Source organism: Neovison vison, chromosome 11 (genome assembly GCF_020171115.1).
Source record: "Neovison vison isolate M4711 chromosome 11, ASM_NN_V1, whole genome shotgun sequence".
NCBI classification, from domain to species: domain Eukaryota; kingdom Metazoa; phylum Chordata; class Mammalia; order Carnivora; family Mustelidae; genus Neogale; species Neogale vison.
In genome coordinates, this window is record NC_058101.1 from 186,129,896 (window position 1) to 186,147,847 (window position 17,952).

At 37.1% G+C, this 17,952-nt stretch overlaps 2 protein-coding genes across 3 annotated transcripts; both read left to right on the forward strand.

Annotated features, from left to right (window-relative positions):
- The first annotated feature begins 222 nt into the window (after window positions 1–222).
- On the forward strand, window positions 223–1,582 carry LOC122919288 (hydrolethalus syndrome protein 1-like). Its single transcript, XM_044268224.1, has 2 exons — window positions 223–283; window positions 399–1,582. Exon 2 carries the CDS (start codon window positions 424–426, stop codon window positions 1,324–1,326), a length of 903 nt encoding a protein of 300 aa, XP_044124159.1. The 5' UTR covers window positions 223–283; window positions 399–423; the 3' UTR covers window positions 1,327–1,582.
- A 5,818-nt stretch (window positions 1,583–7,400) lies between these two features.
- On the forward strand, window positions 7,401–13,886 carry ZFP42 (ZFP42 zinc finger protein). Of its 2 annotated transcripts, XM_044268225.1 has the most exons (3): window positions 7,401–7,513; window positions 9,306–9,381; window positions 12,405–13,886. In XM_044268225.1, exon 3 carries the CDS (start codon window positions 12,516–12,518, stop codon window positions 13,428–13,430), a length of 915 nt encoding a protein of 304 aa, XP_044124160.1. In that variant the 5' UTR covers window positions 7,401–7,513; window positions 9,306–9,381; window positions 12,405–12,515; the 3' UTR covers window positions 13,431–13,886. The 2 variants fall into 2 exon arrangements, with proteins under 2 accessions (XP_044124160.1, XP_044124161.1); XM_044268226.1 differs by lacking the exon at window positions 9,306–9,381.
- The last annotated feature ends 4,066 nt before the right edge of the window (window positions 13,887–17,952 follow it).

Consider the following 17,952-nt stretch of genomic DNA (forward strand, 5'->3'; position numbering starts at 1 on the left):
GCCATCAGGCTCCCTGCTCAGCAGGGAGCTTGCTTCCCTTCCTCTCTCTCTGCCTGCCTTTCTGCCTATTTGTGATCTCCGTCTGTCAAATAAATAAATAAGTAAGTTTTTTCAAAGACCATGGATCTGTGGTTGACTCAATTTTTTTTTTTTAAATATTTATTTATTGGACACTAACGGAAGCCTGCGGAGCTTAGCTAACTCGGTGCGGCGAAGGGACCTTGGCGGGGAAGGTTTTTCTTTAACTTGAAAACTAATGGCAGTGGAGGTACACTGAAATAAGGTGCTACAGTAGACTAGCCTGATTGATGAAACTTATCAATGATTGTACTTCATATTAGAAATAAGCCTGAAGTCAAGATTTTCCCACTCTAAGCAATTTTGATGGCAGAAAAAAGAAGGTCCTACAGTGAAGGGGAGCCAATGGAGGAACTCATGGGACCCGATGGACAAAAATGGGCCAATATGGATCCAGAAGAACGAATGTTGGCAGCTGTTACAGCTTTTACCCGTATCTGTGCAGGGCAGGGTGAGGGAGATATCAGGAGAGATGGCCAGCCTATCCAGTATGATCCGTACAGTAAAGCTTCAGTAACCCCAGGAAAGCGACGTGCTTTTCCTATGCGCCAGCAGTACCCACACATAGAAAGTAATGCCACTTCAGAAACAGTCTCCGAGGCCTCCCAAAGACTCCGAAAGCCAGTGATGAAGAGAAAGGTGTTGCGAAAGAAACCAGATGGGGAAGTATTAGTGACTGACGAGTCGATTATCAGTGAATCAGAGTCTGGTACAGAGAGTGATATGGATCTCTGGGACTTAAGACAAAGGCTGATGAGTCCACAGTGCCATGAAGACCGGGAATCCCCAGCTGACATTTCACAAAAACTTAATCTACCACATGAGTACCAAGGAATTTCTCAAGATCAGCTCATTTGCTATCTACAAAGAGAAGAAATGGGCCCTCCGGCTTATGAACAAGACCTGATTGTTGCCAGCCGACCCAAGTCCTTTATCCTCCCAAGGCTGGACCAGCTGAACAGAAACCGAGGCAAGATAGACCGGGTAGCCCGATATTTTGAGTACAAACGAGACTGGGACTCAATGAGGTTACCTGGTGAGGATCATAGAAAGGAGTTACGCTGGGGTGTCAGAGAGCAGATGCTTTCTCGAGCAGAACCCCAGTCCAAACCTCAGCACATCTATGTTCCAAACAATTACTTGGTGCCAACTGAGAAGAAAAGATCTGCCCTTCGTTGGGGTGTTCGTTGTGACCTTGCAAATGGTGTCATGCCCAGGAAGCTTCCCTTCCCGCTTTTTCCTTCTTAAAAAAAAATTTTTAACCTCTTTTATGGGATTGTTTGGGGATAACCTTGTTCTTTATCTCTGTCCTTCTATTTAAATAGAAACAACTAACGTGAAAGCCCATGGAACATTATACAGTAAGGACCTCACCCATCACTGGTCTTTCCTAGGTCTTTATCACATTGGTATCAAATACCATTTCACTTCCAAATTACACTCAAATCCATTAATTGTAAGAGAAAGCCACAGATCTACTCTTCCCTTTGTCAAGATAGCACTGTTTCTGTTCTTTACTGTTTTTAATCTTTGGCCAATGTGAGCTGCTGTTTTTAAAGTTACTGGGCATTAAGCTTATTCATTAAAGAATTGGGATTTTGTGAACTTGAAAAAAATATTTATTTATTTATTTATTTATTTATTTATTTATTTGGAAAGGATAAGAGAGGATCTAATATAAGTTGGAGGGAGCCCTGAAAATTTTCTTCATATGAACCCAATTTTAATAGGTTCTCCAGTAGGAAGGGAGGTTATATGAATAGTATCTTCTTAAGAGGAAAAAAGGATCTTATGAAACTGCCAAATAACATTAAAAAATTATTGCCAAAGGTCCAAGAGAATATGCAGTTTGAAAAATAGCCTTAAAAAAATAGCCTTAAGGTCCCGCACTTAGGCCCACAGCTGAATTTTCCCAGAGAAAATGAAACATGACAATATTTGTGTGGTTATAGCTTTCACCTAAAGAGCATGAAGACTGATGAAATGTATGACACTATGATGACAAGTCTCATTCTTGTCATCGCGAAGCATCAAACAGCTTCCACTTAGATTAAAAAAAAAAAAAGTAGAGTCCACCTTCACCCATTTCTTCTATCACCCTCTACCTGCTACTTCTGAGTGAAGTGGGTGAAAAGGCACAATTTCCAGTTATAAAATAAATAAGACCTGGGGATGTAATGTACAGTCTGGTGACTTTAATACTACTAATAATATATTGTATATCTGAAAGTTGCTAAGAAAGTAAATCTTAAAAGTTGTCATCCCAAGAAAAAAAATGTAACTTTGTGGTAAAGGATGTTAACTGGATTCATTGCAGTGATCATTTCACTTTCTATATATAGCATCATTCTGTATACCTGAAACTAATATAATGTTATATATTAGTTATATCACAATAAAAAAAGTACAGAGTCAAAATATGCCTTAGTATGCCTTCTTAAAATAATCTACTAAGACCTCAAATTCTAAGGAGAAACATAAATATTATTAAATAGATTTTTGTTGTTGTTGTTTTTGATAGAGAAACTCTAAAAATACATTTCAGAGGGGCGCCAGGGTGGTTCAGTGGGTTAAAGCCTCTGCCTTCGGCTCAGGTCATGATCTCAGGGTCCTGGGATCACACCCCGTATCAAGCTCTCTGCTCTGCAGGGAGCCTGCTTCCTCCTCTCTCTCTGCCTGCCTCTCTGTCTACTTGTGATTCTGTCTGCCAAATAAATAAATAAAATGTTTTAAAAATAAAAATAAAAATACATTTCAGAAGCTCTTTAAACAACTGACTGAATGAACTTGACAAAATTAACCTTACCTTTAAACTTTATGTCAAGACAGCAAGACTTAGGGTCTAAACTTTGGCCCATAAACTAATAACTGCAGTGCTTTGAAGAAGGCACTTGTCATTACTGACTTTCTATTTCCTTATCTGTGAAATGGGTAGCAACAATTCATAAGGTTTCTATCAAGATCAAATAAGTATGTAAACAGGCATTATAAATGATAGAAAATAATAGTGCAAGAGACTTTTTATAAAAGATACAATCATGGCATCTCTAAAATGCCATAATATAAGATAAAATGCTGTATCTCAAAGAATTAAGCACACGAGGTTTTCTTTTTTGTGGTTTCATTAATAAATAATTAGCATATATCACTGAACAAGTTGAAGATGTACAACATGATGATTTGATTTACATCATTGTGAAATGGTTTCCACAACAGGATTAGCTAACATCCATCTTCTCATATAGATACAATAAAAAGAAAAGAAAGGAAAGAAGGGAAGAAAAATTTCCTCTTGTGATGAGAACTCTCAGGATTTACTCTCTTAACTTCCCCATAGATCAGTGTTAACTATAGTTATCATGTCATATGTTACATTGCTAGTATTTTATCTTATAACAGAAAGTTTGTACCTTTTGATCACCTTCTTCCAATTCTTCCTCCTCTCAACCTCTGGCTCTGGTAACCAAAGTCTGATCTCTTTTTCTTTTCCTTTCCTTTTTATTCTTTAAATATTTCATATTTAAGTGCTATCATACAGTATTTGTCTTTCTCTTATTTCACTTAACATAATGCCTTCAAGTTCCATTCATGTTGTTGCCAATGATAGGGTTTCCTTGTTTTTTTATAATTGAATAATATTCCATTTATATACACATACCACTTCTTTATCCATTCATCCATCTATAAACACTTGGGTTATTTCCAAATCTTGGTTATTGTGAATAATACTATGAAAGTAAGGGTACAGATTATCTTTTCAAGGTAATATTTTCATTTCCCTTGGATATATTTCTAGAAATGAAACTGCTGGATCATATGGTAGTTCTATTTTTAATTTTTTAAGGAATCTCCATACTGTTTTCCACAGTGGCTACAGCAATTTACAAGCCCAGCCATAGTGCACAAGGGTATCTCTGACCCAGGGTTTGTTAATCTCTTGTCTTTTTGATGCAGGCTGTTCTAACAGGTGTTGTACCCTTGAGTTCTAATCTGAGTTCAGCTACTTAGTTTACTTACTTTCTTTCTTGGTGCTTCAGAGTTATCATTTTGTTAAGATTTTTATTTATTCATTTGAGAAAGAGAGATAGAGAGAGAGAGAGAGAGCATTGAGCAGGGAGAAAGGCAGGGGGAGAGGGAGAACCAGACTCCTCACTGAGCCAGGAGCCTGATGCGGGGCTCAATCCCAGGACCTGGAGTTCATGACCTGAGCCCAAGGCAGATGCTTAACCATCTGAGCCACCCAGACACCCCCAGAGTTATCGTTTTTAAATATAAATGAAACGATGATGATAATAATAATAGTAATGATAATCATTTTAAAAATTTGGTTTTTAGATGAAATGAGTAAATGTATGTAAAGCATTCAATTACTATTAGGAGGTAACGGATAGACTGAAGCTCCAACAATAAAACAAAGTTTACAAGTTTAACTTTAATATGCACTTAGGTATGAAGCATGCTTTCTTGGAACAGTCCATTCCCACTGTTCTTGGGATGAAGATTTAACTTCTATTGGGAGTCTGGCACTGTATAACCCTGCTTGCTCTCCTTCCTTACATAGCTATTTCCTCTTTTGTTAAGGCGAGTGGGGGGATTTGGCCTTCTGATCTGCCTTCAGATCATAGCAGCTCTAGGGAACCTTCCCTGAACTTCCAGATTCCGTTACAGCTTCCTGTTATGGACTCCCATAATACCAAATACCCACCCCTCCTTGTCCTAACAATAGCTGCATTCATTTTACATTTACAAAGCATGATTATTCAGTTTTTTGTCTTTATTTGAATTTTTATATTTGTTTACCATGGATTATTGCACTAATTTTTGTTTTTTGTTTTTTTTTAAAGATTTATTTATTTATTTTTAGAGAAAGACAGAGAGCTTATGTGGGGGGAGGGGCAGAGGGAGAGAATCTCAAACAGACTCCGGCCAGGTACAGAGCCCCACCCAGATGGGGCTGGATCCCAGGACCCTGAGATAATGGCTTGAACTGAAATCAAGAGTTGGATGCCTAACTGACTCAGCCACTGAGGAGCCCCTCACTAATTTTTACTTTTAAAAGTATTTCATTAAGAACTATTTCATTAAACTTTCATTAATTCTAATAACTGAATTTTTTGGCATTCTTTAAATTTTGCTGCAGGGAAAACTGCCAGTTATTTGCCTCACTCTAGTTCCTGCCATGCAACTTCACCTTGCAAACTCCAGAAAGGCCAGGAATACATACCCTCCGGGCCTAGAACCATGGTCTGTCTGGGGAAAAAAATTAAATAAAAGCATATTAATAGTTTTCATATTCTAAGATTTTTAAGGAAAATATTGGTTTGTAAGACAGAAATAAATTTTCAAATTACAACTTTTAAAAAGTAGCCAGGATGTTATTTGTAGAATTGCTATGACTAAAGTTCCAGGAATCCAAAAGATTAACTTGTTTCCTTGCACCATTCTCTTTGTACCAATTTCAAAAGGCAGCCCACTTTTATCGCATGGTTTAATTGGTTCCCTAACTCATGTTGGAGATATGCCTTTAAGCTCAGATCTTATGACAACAGATGAGTTCTTCCTTTTGGTTTACTTCTTTAGGAAAGCTAAAACAAAATGGGAGCAAAAATAATTTATGTAGAAGGTGGAGTGTGAAATGTAAATTTAGATTTTTCTAAATATGTTGTCTCCGGTTTCCAGACAGCACAAACCAAGTGAACAGACTGAATCAGTAGTGAGGAAGGTATTATAAATTAATCTAGCTGATTGTATGCACTGTTTTGACAGTAAAGGGACTGATTAAAAAAAGGGTGAATGAAAGAGAGGATCTTCAGCTTCAGCTCATGTGTGTATTTTTCTCTCTCTATATATCACATCATCATTTATATATAAATTATATATTAAGTAAAGATATAAATAAATGATATACAATCATTTTTATATAATTTGTATTTGTATATTAATATAAAACATGTTTTATATATTTAACATATATTATCTATACATATAAAGTATATATAAAGGATTATGTCACTTATTTATATTTTTATTCATATATATAAATAATGGTGATTCCTTAGAAAGAGGAAGAGAAAGAGAGATACCTACAGTGAGAAGGGGGACTTTTAAAGAACAACGGCACTGCCATTTAAAGGCTTGGAAAGAATTGTCTATTAGGATTCTTGAAGTGGTGTTTTTATTGAAACCTAAAACATTAACATTTTTATCACCAAAAAAAACAAAACAAAACAAAAAAAAAAACCAAAAGGCTGCTGAAAACCGAACTGAAAACTTGTCTGTACGGTTTATACAGACCATACCATAGAGAACAGGAGAAAAGTAGTTTCTGACAATCTCTGCCTTCAGAAACTCATCTACAAATAATATGTTCCAAGGTAAGGAGCAAGGAAGCTTTATGTAATTTCAATTTCATGTGGATGAGGATCTGGTATGCCTACTGAGGGAGATGACAGGAAAATACTGTAGCAAAACAGTTTACATATTTCCCCTCCTGGAAATAATCTTTTACTTTCCGATATTACAATTGATAATTATTCTAAACAGATTTAAAAAAAAAATAGTGTGAAGAACTGTTCCCAGATATATATGTGAATTGCAGACCAGCTTCAAGTAAAATTTAAGAGGTATTTAAACATTGATTTGGGTTTTTGTTGTAATGGTCTGTGTGCTTACACGAACTATTAAACTTCACTAGACCATAGCCAATGGCGAATGTTGATTGACCGCGGCCTTCAAAGTGAGTTGTGTTACCTTTAGGGATATGAACAGTCACATTAATGGCTGAAAAAGAAAAAGCAGTAATTCTGGGACTGGAGGTAGAGTGGGGTGGGGACTGGAGTTTGGGGGAGGATAAGAGAAAGTGCGGGGCAAGGTGTGGTATGCTTTTAGGTAAACCACTACTTCTAGAGGGTAAAACTGCCTCTACCTCTGGATTTTCATTTCATTGATAAGTAACTGTTTAAATACGATTATACCTACTTTCATTTGTTCAAGAGACATTTACTGAGTGCCTACTACACGGGAAAGCTATGCGATTGCGGTTCACAGAGGTTTGCCCACGTGGTAAGGGCCCAGCGCCCTGAGACTGAGGCGCAGAGGGAGGAGTCACCCCGTAAGGTAGGCTCTCGGCTGAAGGTGACCGCTAGAGGCCGGGTCTAGGCGGCCTACCCCAACCTGGGCGGAGCAGAGCCACACCCGCCACCACGCCCACTGCTACCAGATAGCTCTACCCTTGAAGGTTTGATAGAGCTGTTCCTAAACTAATCAATGCTGGGTGCTGAACTGTAGGAGTAGCTTAATTTGAATGTGTCCATCAAAAAGAGGGTGGGCCTAACTGGCTGGTTTCAGCTGCTGTAGGGGCTCGAGTAGCATTTCTTCTTGCTCTTACTTGAAACCCGTGGTATAGGAGGTACCAGAGTGCACCTTGGTAGCACAGGTAAGTCTTGTTTCATGGACCTTTGCTTTTTTTCAGATCTAGGAGGAAAGGTATTGAGTTCACTCCTTAGAATGTATTTTTAACATGAGTTAAAGGTTTTGAAAACCATGGACGCGAAGCGTTTTATCCTAGAACCAAGTGGGGAATGGACCTTGGCCAGGAGACTTCTAGTGTTGATACCGCGTTGACTATAGCTGCTCTGGGCCACTGTCCTCAAACTCTTAAAAGAAAGAAAGGAGAAAAGTAAAGACCTTTTCTTGAAAGTAGATGCCTGGTTGAAATTTCCTTAAAGCTGCAATCTTAAAATTTTGCTTAAAAAAATATAAAAATTGTATTTCACTGCAACAAATGGCTGGATCTATTTTGCTTTAAAATGTTTATATTAAAATGTTCACTTTTCTTTACAAGTCTTAAAATGTTCAAATTATTAAATCAAGAGAGTATACCTGTCTTCCCTTTTCTTCCCTCCTCTGGTTATCTCTGCAAGTGACCCTACCATCTGCTCAATTACTGCAGTGAAAACCTAGGACCACTTACTCATTGACCCCTCTGTTTGCCTTACTCCCTTTATCTAATCCTCCCGCTGGTTCAGAAGGTTCTGTTCTCCCTCTCTCCCGCCATTTCATCTCCGCTACCAACACCTGCTCCAAACAAACTGTACTCTTTCTGGATTGCTAAATAGCCCTAGGGAATTTTCTGCTTTCACCCTTGCCTCCTGAGGTCTATTCTCCACTCACCAGCCTGAGGAATCATTTTAACCTCAGCCAGAACAGGCTTTTTCCTGGTCTGAAAGAAACCTCTGTAATGGCTCCCACTGGTTTGTGAAAGAAATGCAAATGGCTCCCCTGGCTCCCAGGATTCTGCGAGGTCCTCAACCTTATCTCAGACCACTCTGGTCTCTTCTAGCCACTGTGTGCAATAGACAGGGCTTCCTTTGTCCTGCAGCAAGTTAATCCCTTTGTACTCCCTGCTGCAGCCCGGAAAGAACACTGTTCTCCCATCTCCACCTAAGGCCTCTCCTTGGAGGCCATTCCAGACATTCTTTCTAAAGATGGCTTCATCATTTCCTTTCCCTAGCACACCTTAATTGGTTTTATTTTCTAGCTTTTTTCTCAACCTTCAACTATTTTATTTACCATTTTTCAAATAATTTGTTTATTTACATTTATATCTCACACAGATAAAAGCTTTATGAAAACCAGGACCTCAGTATCTTTTTAATGCTTTAGGGTCAGTACCTAGAACAATGTTTGCTACTAAATACTTGTCAAATGACTAAGTAAATGATGCACCTTGGAAGTACTTCCATCTCAGTCTGAGAAATAGAAAATTATATTACTCTCAACCCAGTATGTATTTTTTAACGTCCAGATTTTTCTCTTTCCATGTTTACCCAGTACATTTTCCAAGGAGTTATATCCACCTTGGAATGTACTTGTCATATAAACAGGAATTTTTCCCGTTATAAATTATTAAATTACTATTTAAATTTTATACATCACTCTCATGAATTTGAATATTGTGCAAGAAATGCTGTAATGCTCAGATCTGGCAAATGAGAATCTAGCTTAGAAAAGTAAGATCTACATAAGTTCATAAAGAGACTACCTCTTTCAGCCCTGATACAGTAAGAGGTGTCTATCTAATTAACATCTTGGCATCACTGATAACCAACTTTTAGAAACTTCCATACTGTATTCAAAGTCCCACATAATTTTGTAGTAATTTTGTAGGTTTGCTAAATCAGTATCATTATGATTATTAATGGATATTCATCCCTTCACTTCATTAGACAAATGTACTAAGTCCTGTGACTTGTGAATAAAACAGAAGAGAACCTTGTCCTAGCAGAGCTTAAAGTCCATTAGGTAAGTCAAACCTTAAGTAATCAATACCAGAGACTCCATTCAGTATAAAATAGGAAGCTATGGAAACAATGAGCTTTGGGACCTAAATGAGCCAGCGAATCAAAGGAAGGTTGCCCGAGGAGGTGCTATTTAAGCAGACATCAGAAATAATGGATGAGAAATAAGCAGGTGCCCAAGCTAATAAGGAAAGGAGGAGTGAGGGTGGGTAGTATTTTACTGAGAGGGAAGAGCACGGCACTTTATTGAAGGGAGAGTTTATTATGGCTGAAAAATAAATAGAGCTGGAGATACTATCTCTGTCTCCAGAATAAATGTAATAAATTTGGAGAGAAAAGCTGGAATCAATCAAATTGCAGTTACTTTAAATGGACTAAATGGAATGGGGTGGGAGGGGTTATATTGTTCTACTCAAACTTTAGAATGATTGCTAGTGATTTTGCTCCAAAGATGTTACATTCATTATACCTTTAAAGAGTCAAGAATTATTTCTAGCTAGGAGAATAAGATTTTGTTAGGCGAATTTCCTGAATATAGTCTCCTGGTTTATTTTACCTCGTTTTTTTTTCCCCCTTAAATAATCGGGGTGCCTGCGTGGCTCAGTAGTTAAGTGTCTGCCTTCCGCTCAGGTCAGGATCCCAGGCTCCTGAAATGGAGCCCCGCATTAGGATTTCCTACTCAGCGGGAAGCCTGCTTCTCCCTCTCCCACTCCCCTTGCTTGTGTTCCCTCTCTTCCTGTCTCTGTGTCAAATAAATCAATCTTTTTAAAAAAATATAAAAAGAAAATAATACTTCTACCATTTAACATTATACATACACAGCTTGAAAATACATATTGTATTTTTGGTTTGGTTTGGTTTGGTTAAGAGTGTGAGTTGAGGGAAAAGCAGAAGAGAATCTTAAGCAGACTCCACCTTGAGCACAGAGCCCCACCAGGGCTTGATCTCATGACCCTGATTGATGACCTGAGCCAAAATCAAGAGATGGAGGCTCAACTGACTGAGCCACCCAGATACCCCATACAGCTTGAAAATACATTGAAGTAGCCACGTTTAAAAACACCTAGAAAGGATCCTACCATTTACTTTTGGGGGGGGAATACATGGAACAAAACAAAGTATGCTTTTCAGTTGCTAAAGAAAAGAGTATTTTAAGTTTTTTCTTAAATGTTTGTATATATTATATAAAAACATTTATATATTATATATATAAATGTTTAAGAAGAAATCCAAAACTCTTCCCTTAGCAATTTATATATATAAAATATTTATGTATTGTATATAAATACATAATGTATTTTATTTATAATTTATTTTAAAACTAATTTACATAAAACATTTATTTATTATAAATTTTTATATATAAATGTTTAAGAAGGCACTTCAGACTCTCCCCATAGCCATTGAAAAACGTGTTTTGATGCTGTGTGTTTTTGCCAAACGTAAATAGCATGATTCTTTTGAGGTGATATTTTTAAATATGGCTATTTAAAAATATTTTCAAGATGTTAATTTTCTCTCCACTACTTTCACATTTACTCCTTTTTTTTTTTTTTAAGATTTTATTTATTTATTTGACAGAGAGAGATTACAAGTAGGCAGAGCGGTAGGCAGAGAGAGAGAGGAGGAAGCAGGTTCCCTGCTGAGCAGAGAGCCCGACACTGGACTCGATCCCAGGACCCTGAGATCATGACCTGAGCCGAAGGCAGCGGCTTAACCCACTGAGCCACCCAGGCGCCCACATTTACTCCTTTTTAAACAGGATTTATTTTTGTTCCTACAGCAGGACATCTCGACAAAGTTAAGAGAACTTCTATAAGGCACACAATTGTAACATTAAGCAAAAGGTTCCCAGACTATAACATATTCATGGTATAACTTTTATAATGCTGCTTTTTAGATTTTTAAGAAAAAAGAAAGTATTCAAGGCCAAATTCCCCTGTGCATAGAAATGCATGGATTTCATTTGTTTCTTCCTCTGAATCGCCATCTTCTGCAGTAGAAACCACATGGGCAGATCCAGCCTCTCATTATTTTATTTGGAACACGGCCACGCCCCTCCTTTGAAGCATCTGTGGCAGCTTCCATGCAACAAAAGCAGAGTTGAACAGTTACAGCATAGACCATGGGGCCCACAGAGCTTAAAGCTCTTTATTAAATTAAAAAAAAAAAAAATGCTACCCTTGGTCTAGAGTAGTATCTGGTGTATCCCAGGACCCAACATAAACTTAAAAGATGAATACAAAGGTGAAATAACACTAGCTCATGTAACCATTCAGCATTAACTCTGTGCTAAGTACTTTGTAAACATTATTTAATTTGAATCTCACAACAGGATTACACAATAAGCGACCTTCACTTCTAGTTTTAGCTGCTGGTACCTCAGTCAAGGCCTGCCTGAGCTCCCTATTGAAAATTCTGGATTTCTTTCTACCAGCCCCTTTGCTTATTCTGTACACTTTACCTTCTTTGTTTCGTTTTCAGGGTTCCCCCCCCCCAAAGATTTTATTTATTTGACAGAGACAGAGCAAGAGAGAACACAAACAGGGGGTGTGGAAGAGGGAGAAGCATTTAATTTTGTTAGTTAACATAGTATAATACTGATTTCTGGAACAGAATTCAAATGACACCCAGTATAGCACTTTACCTTTTAATGTGTGACATTCACAAAAATGTATACACCATGAGGCATAGTTTTTTGTTTTTTGGGTTTTTTTTTTTTTTGTATGTCCACTTACTGATAAATCTCAACCCACGAGTAGCCTAGAATAGGGCTAACACATAGTGCCCAGTAATAGTAGGTGGTCAATTGGAGAGCTCAGATAATTTGTGGGGATACCCAGTAAGATATAGTTACCTTGTATTGTAAGATATACAGCCTATGTTACAGTTCATTCTCTTACTTTCTTGGGTTTGTCAGAGAAGAAACAAATGGAAGCATTTCATTAGTGAAAAGTGAATTTGAGGCCATTTTTTGAGGTCGTTTTCTGACAATGGTTCTAAAATTGGAATATATTTTATCTAAAGGTTACTGTCTCAAAGGAGGTTTGCTGAAGACAACTTACTGAGATCACTGTCACTTAAAAGTGATTGATATATCCTGGTGCAAATATTCAAGGAAGAAGCAGACAGGACACTATGGACCAGCAACTGAAGAAAAGGGCAAAGACTTGTGGCCAGAAAGGCCTGGCTAGAAGACCCTTCAAGAGGGATAAGCGAAGGCCATCTAAGCTACAGGCAGTCCAGAAGAAACTTCCCAACACAACATGGGCCTTAGAAGATGAAGGTGTGCTCTTTGAGACAAGCAATCTGGTTGTTGGAGAAGACTCTTTCTCTGACTGTTACATAGAATGCATAATAAGAGGTGAGTTTTCTGAACCCATTCTGGAAGAAGACTCACTTAAGTCCCTTAAATACCTGGAAGAAGGATCAGAGCAAGAGCTTTCTCAACAGGTTCTTACAGCAAGCTCACTTCTGAAAAAATCCTTGAAATGTGCACAGAAAGGGGCAAAACAAGAACTTCCTCAACAGATTGTCAGAGAGAATTCACAGCTTAAGTATTCTGAGTATGTAATGGGCAAGAAGCTTCCTCCTGGAGGAGCACCCAGCATTGACCTACCAAATCCTAAACAGTCTGCAGAATTTGCTAGAAAGAAGCCAGCAAGAAATAAGGAATATGAGGCTCCAGAAAGAATTGTTTGTCCTTACAGTGGATGCCCAAAAAAGGTAAAGAATAGAGCTTCCCTGAGAAAGCATCTCCTTGTCCATGGTCCTCGTGATCACGTATGTGCAGAATGTGGGAAAGCATTCAATGAGAGTTCGAAACTAAAAAGACATTTTCTTGTTCATACTGGAGAGAAGCCATTTCAGTGCACTTTTGAGGGGTGTGGAAAACGCTTTTCCCTGGACTACAATTTGCGTACACATGTCCGCATCCACACTGGGGAGAAACGTTTTGTGTGTCCCTTTGAAAGTTGTCACAAGAGGTTTATTCAGTCAAATAATATGAAAGTTCACGTCTTAACTCATGGAAAGACCAACAAAAATGAGTGAAAGAGAAGACGGAAAAGAGGCCTTTAACAGGATAAGTATATTAACAAAAGAGTAATTTGGGGACAAATGGACCTTGCTGTTGTCTCCAGGAAAGAGTTTTTTGAAGCAGTTGCAATCCTACATGGCTATTTTTGTTTTAACGTACTATAGTGCTCCAGTAGTTTATGACACCATTTTAGGACACTATAGAATTACGTGTTTCCAACAAGAAGATCCGTAATAATTGACTGAAAAAGCATAATCCTTAATACATTATGAATTGGATTACTGGATATGGGACTTATTTTCACATGCTATAAATAGAAATTTACTTTGTTTTTAAAATGTGTCGTTCCCAGTTGTTTAGCTTTGTCTTTTAGGAATAAACAACATGCAGCATGTGATAATCTTAGAGAATGTTGGCAGTAGATTGTCAGTAAGTGAATGAGTAGTTAAAAATGTTTAAAAGTTCAATATATTTTTATCTTTTTTTTAATCATTGTAGAAAACTAGTGAAATCATATAGCTAGATTGGAATGGTTATTTCATATTGTCAATTTATTGGAATCCATTTTAGATATCTAAAAGGAAATAAAATCCCAGAGATATGCAAAATCAAGATTTAAAAATCAAAGAGGTGTGTATTGAAAAGTGGTACCATTTATTTGTCTTTGAAACTAATAAAACATTGCAAAGATTAATACTTAAATATTGGTGAGGGGTGGGGGAAAGTCCAGAGTCAAGGTGTTGGCAGGGGTTAGTTTCTTTTCAGTGTAGTGGAGGAAAGATCTGTACCTGGCTTTGCTCCTTGGTTTATAGATGATCATCTTCATGTATACATGGTGGTTTTCCCTTAGAACCCCATCTTTTCCTCTGTGCATGTCAATGACCAGATGCCCTCTTACAAAGATACCAGTCATACTGAATTAGAACCCATCCTAATAATCTCATTTTAACTTGATCCCTCCATAAAGACCCCATCTCTAAATAAGGCCAGATTCTGGGGTATTAGGGCTAGGATTTTGACACAAATTTTGGGGGATATACGGTTCACCCTGTAATGTGCATTTCCTTAGACCAAATAATTTCATTTCTAGAACTGTATTCCATGGAAGTATTTTCATGAATGTACAAAGATACTTAAGGACATTAAGCATATTTTTAATAATATTAACTTCATATCTTAAATGTCCATTAAAAGACAACAGGTTACATAAATCATGATAACCTCTGTACGCAAATATCCTTAAAGGAACCCTGAATGTAAAGGGAAGGAAATAGGACCACAGTCAGGAAAGCCACAGAGGAGGAGGAAGTTTGTTGTTTTTAACAGAATTAAAATTAATAAAATAGATAGTCTGGGACAGAATCTGGGGTATTTACATTCTGTGGAAGAAAATTCAGAGAAGGTAATTAAAGATTCTGGATAAGGTGGAGGAATTGTTTGGTCCAGAAGCGCCCAAAACAAACAAAAAACTCTATCTTCAAAATAGGGATTAACTGAACCCCTGATTAAAATGATCTTCTGATGGGCAAAACATCAAACTTAGAAAGCATTCCCCCCTCCCTACATTAATATTATAAATAGTTAGTAGTCAGCATACCATATTTTATGTTAAGATTTAAGACTCCATTGGAGGTAATGATTGTACCATAAATTTAACAGCTTTTCCGGGGGGAGGGGGAGGGAAAAGACACAAAACAGGATATAAACAGATCAACTTCAAGATTAATTTTGATTTGAGGAATACCAAAATGTACAACTACATGACTTCAAAACAGTTAAAAATGAAGGGCTTATATTTTTACCTCACTGAGCAAACCGTTACTATCGAATATTATACAAACAATTTTTTTTATTTATAATACATTTGGTATGATTTATACCATCATTTTCTATAGGAATGTATTGAGTTTCTAAGTGAATAGGAACATTGGATTTATAATCCATTCATAAATTTGTAATTTCCTCTAAATCAAACACCTGAGTATAGAATTTAGGATGGGAATTTGCTATTTGATAAAGATGATGGAGCATATGTTTGTCTAGTTTTTGCTCTGACATTGGTGTGTTTCATTTTGTCCTGGATTTCTACCTCAAGAGTTAAATTAGGACACAGCATCTCTATAGGCTAAGAAAAAGGGAGGATTAAATAGGGAGCAGTCAAAACTAGATCAAGTCAATGGCAGGGTTTAAGAGCCTGGGACTCAGGGCATCAAGAGGAATCAAGATTGACTTGGCCTATATAGAGGCTGGTCTACTTCCGTAGATTACCTCTTTCTGGAGCTGAGGGGCCCAGAGCTCAGTATTTAGAGCCCTAAAGCTTAAATGTACAAGAAATACCAATTTGGAAAAGGGTGTATCTGGATTCTAAGGCTCAGTTTAATTCTGATTTGAGAATAAGATGTTCCTTGTCTTGCATTCGAGCTGTTTTTCCCAAAGAAGACCCCTAAAACTGCTAAGAAGGTAAGAGGAAGAAGGCATGTGGATGAAAAATTGAAAAAGGAACAGAAAAGGGAATTAGCTAATGCAGATATGTTGTCTAAAATCTTTGTGTTTTGGAAAGGGAATACACTTCTACATTTGCATTCTGAGGAGGAAGAACGAACACAAGATGTATGAACACAGATCCAGAGAAAACTGAAAAAGTTAATCAGCCCATCTAGATTTTTCCATGTCTCCAAGTACCAGCATGTTACAAACCTCAAATCCTGATAAACGAACAAATATTTTTCTGTTTTCATGCTGGTATTTGGATTCATGCCCGTTTTTTTTGTTTTTTTTCTTTTTTATGGCCAAACATATTAGTCAGAAGGTAACACTAGAGAAATAGCTTTCCATAGAAAAATGAAAATCTTAAGGCAGAGCCTATCACTTTCTTGGTGTCTCTAACACATAATTAGTTGGCACTTAATTATGGAATGAATAAGTGTAAAAATACAGCATAATAAGCTTTTTTAAAAACTAATTATGCAGTTCTCAAAATTATATGATTTAGAAAGAGCTAATTACTTGTCTTATATAAAATCTGGTTACTGTGAAATAAGGTGAACAACTTCACAAAATTAATATTTGCTCGTTGAAAGAAATGTAAATATATATTTGTTACCCATGCATGTATCAACTCTTACTCCAAAAGTAATCACCACTCTTAAAATACTTCTAAAAATTGTTAGATTCTTTGATCATTTTTAGCGATAATTATCTTAAGTCTCACTTTTTTCCCCTTCTCGTTCATCAAAAGGGGCAGGAGACTGAGGGATCTGTTCATGTCCTAGTATCTTGGATAATGGGGCACTAACTTGCATTGAGAATTATATCCACCAAGACTACGATTGATTAAAAATGTGTTGAGACACACTCCTTTTATCTCATTCTCCAATATGTACACAGATTTCCAAAACAGTCATACTTGATTCCTTTATTTTACCTTGGCCACAACATACATTAGTAGACACAAGATTTCTATCCTACTCTATCTAAAAAAGAATTTTATACAAAAGCAGTTTGTCAGATTCTTTTCTGTGGAATATGCATGTGCAGAAATCCGTGTGTGCTTATGTTTTAATTACCTAATGCACTAGCTCTGAATAAATTGCATGATTACATCCTACATTGGACACAGAACAGTGCAAGATATATTAAAAAGCCATTATATTTGCAACTCTGAGCAAGACAATTAAAAGGCAATTGGATGAAATTAGCTTTGAGAGTACAAGAGTTTAAGTAGGATTTGGTAAATGAACATTAATGGTTAACATGTGGTTTTTATTATGTCTTTCGCTGCTTCTCTCTGTGACCCTAGGGTTGAATTTGTTAGATTTCAGTGGACTAGACATGTGAAAACACCTGTATGAAGCTATGCTTTACCATGTGGCTAAAGTTACACCCATAAAAGAAGCCAACATAACTTTTGTGACTTTAGTAAATCAAAGGTATCAGGTAAGTTAGAATGATACCCTGGGCATTAATAAACCATTTTTAATGCTCCTAAGATCTTGGGTATGTGTCATAAAAGCATAGTTCACACTTCCTGCAGCTCAAAATGCTGGTCATAAAATACACATGTACAAATCAAAGAAGGAATAAAACTTTAAAGAATTTTGATTTTCATGACCATTAAATATAAAAAAGTTGTTAAAGTTACACACAATATGTGGAATACCACTTCACTTTATCTAAGGCAACCAATACTTTTGCAAACTACTGAGGATCCCGCATGGTACTGATACTTCCCCTGTGTGGGTGTTGAGGTGGTTGTGTTTATCAGGTATATATGCCCAGCAAATCATCTACTTAGGGCAGATTATAGATGGCTGCAAATTCTTTCCTATTGCTCCCATTTAGAGTTGGGAGTCTGTTTCCCCTCTGAGTTTCTGCTGGACTGTGAATGTCTTGATCAATAGAGTTAGGTGTAAATGATGCTACAACAGCTATGCCGATGTCAGGCCTGGCTTTTAAGAGGCCTGGTAGCTACTGCCTGCTCTCTTACAACTTACTGCCATTTAAGAAATACAACTACCCTAAGACCACCATCCTAGG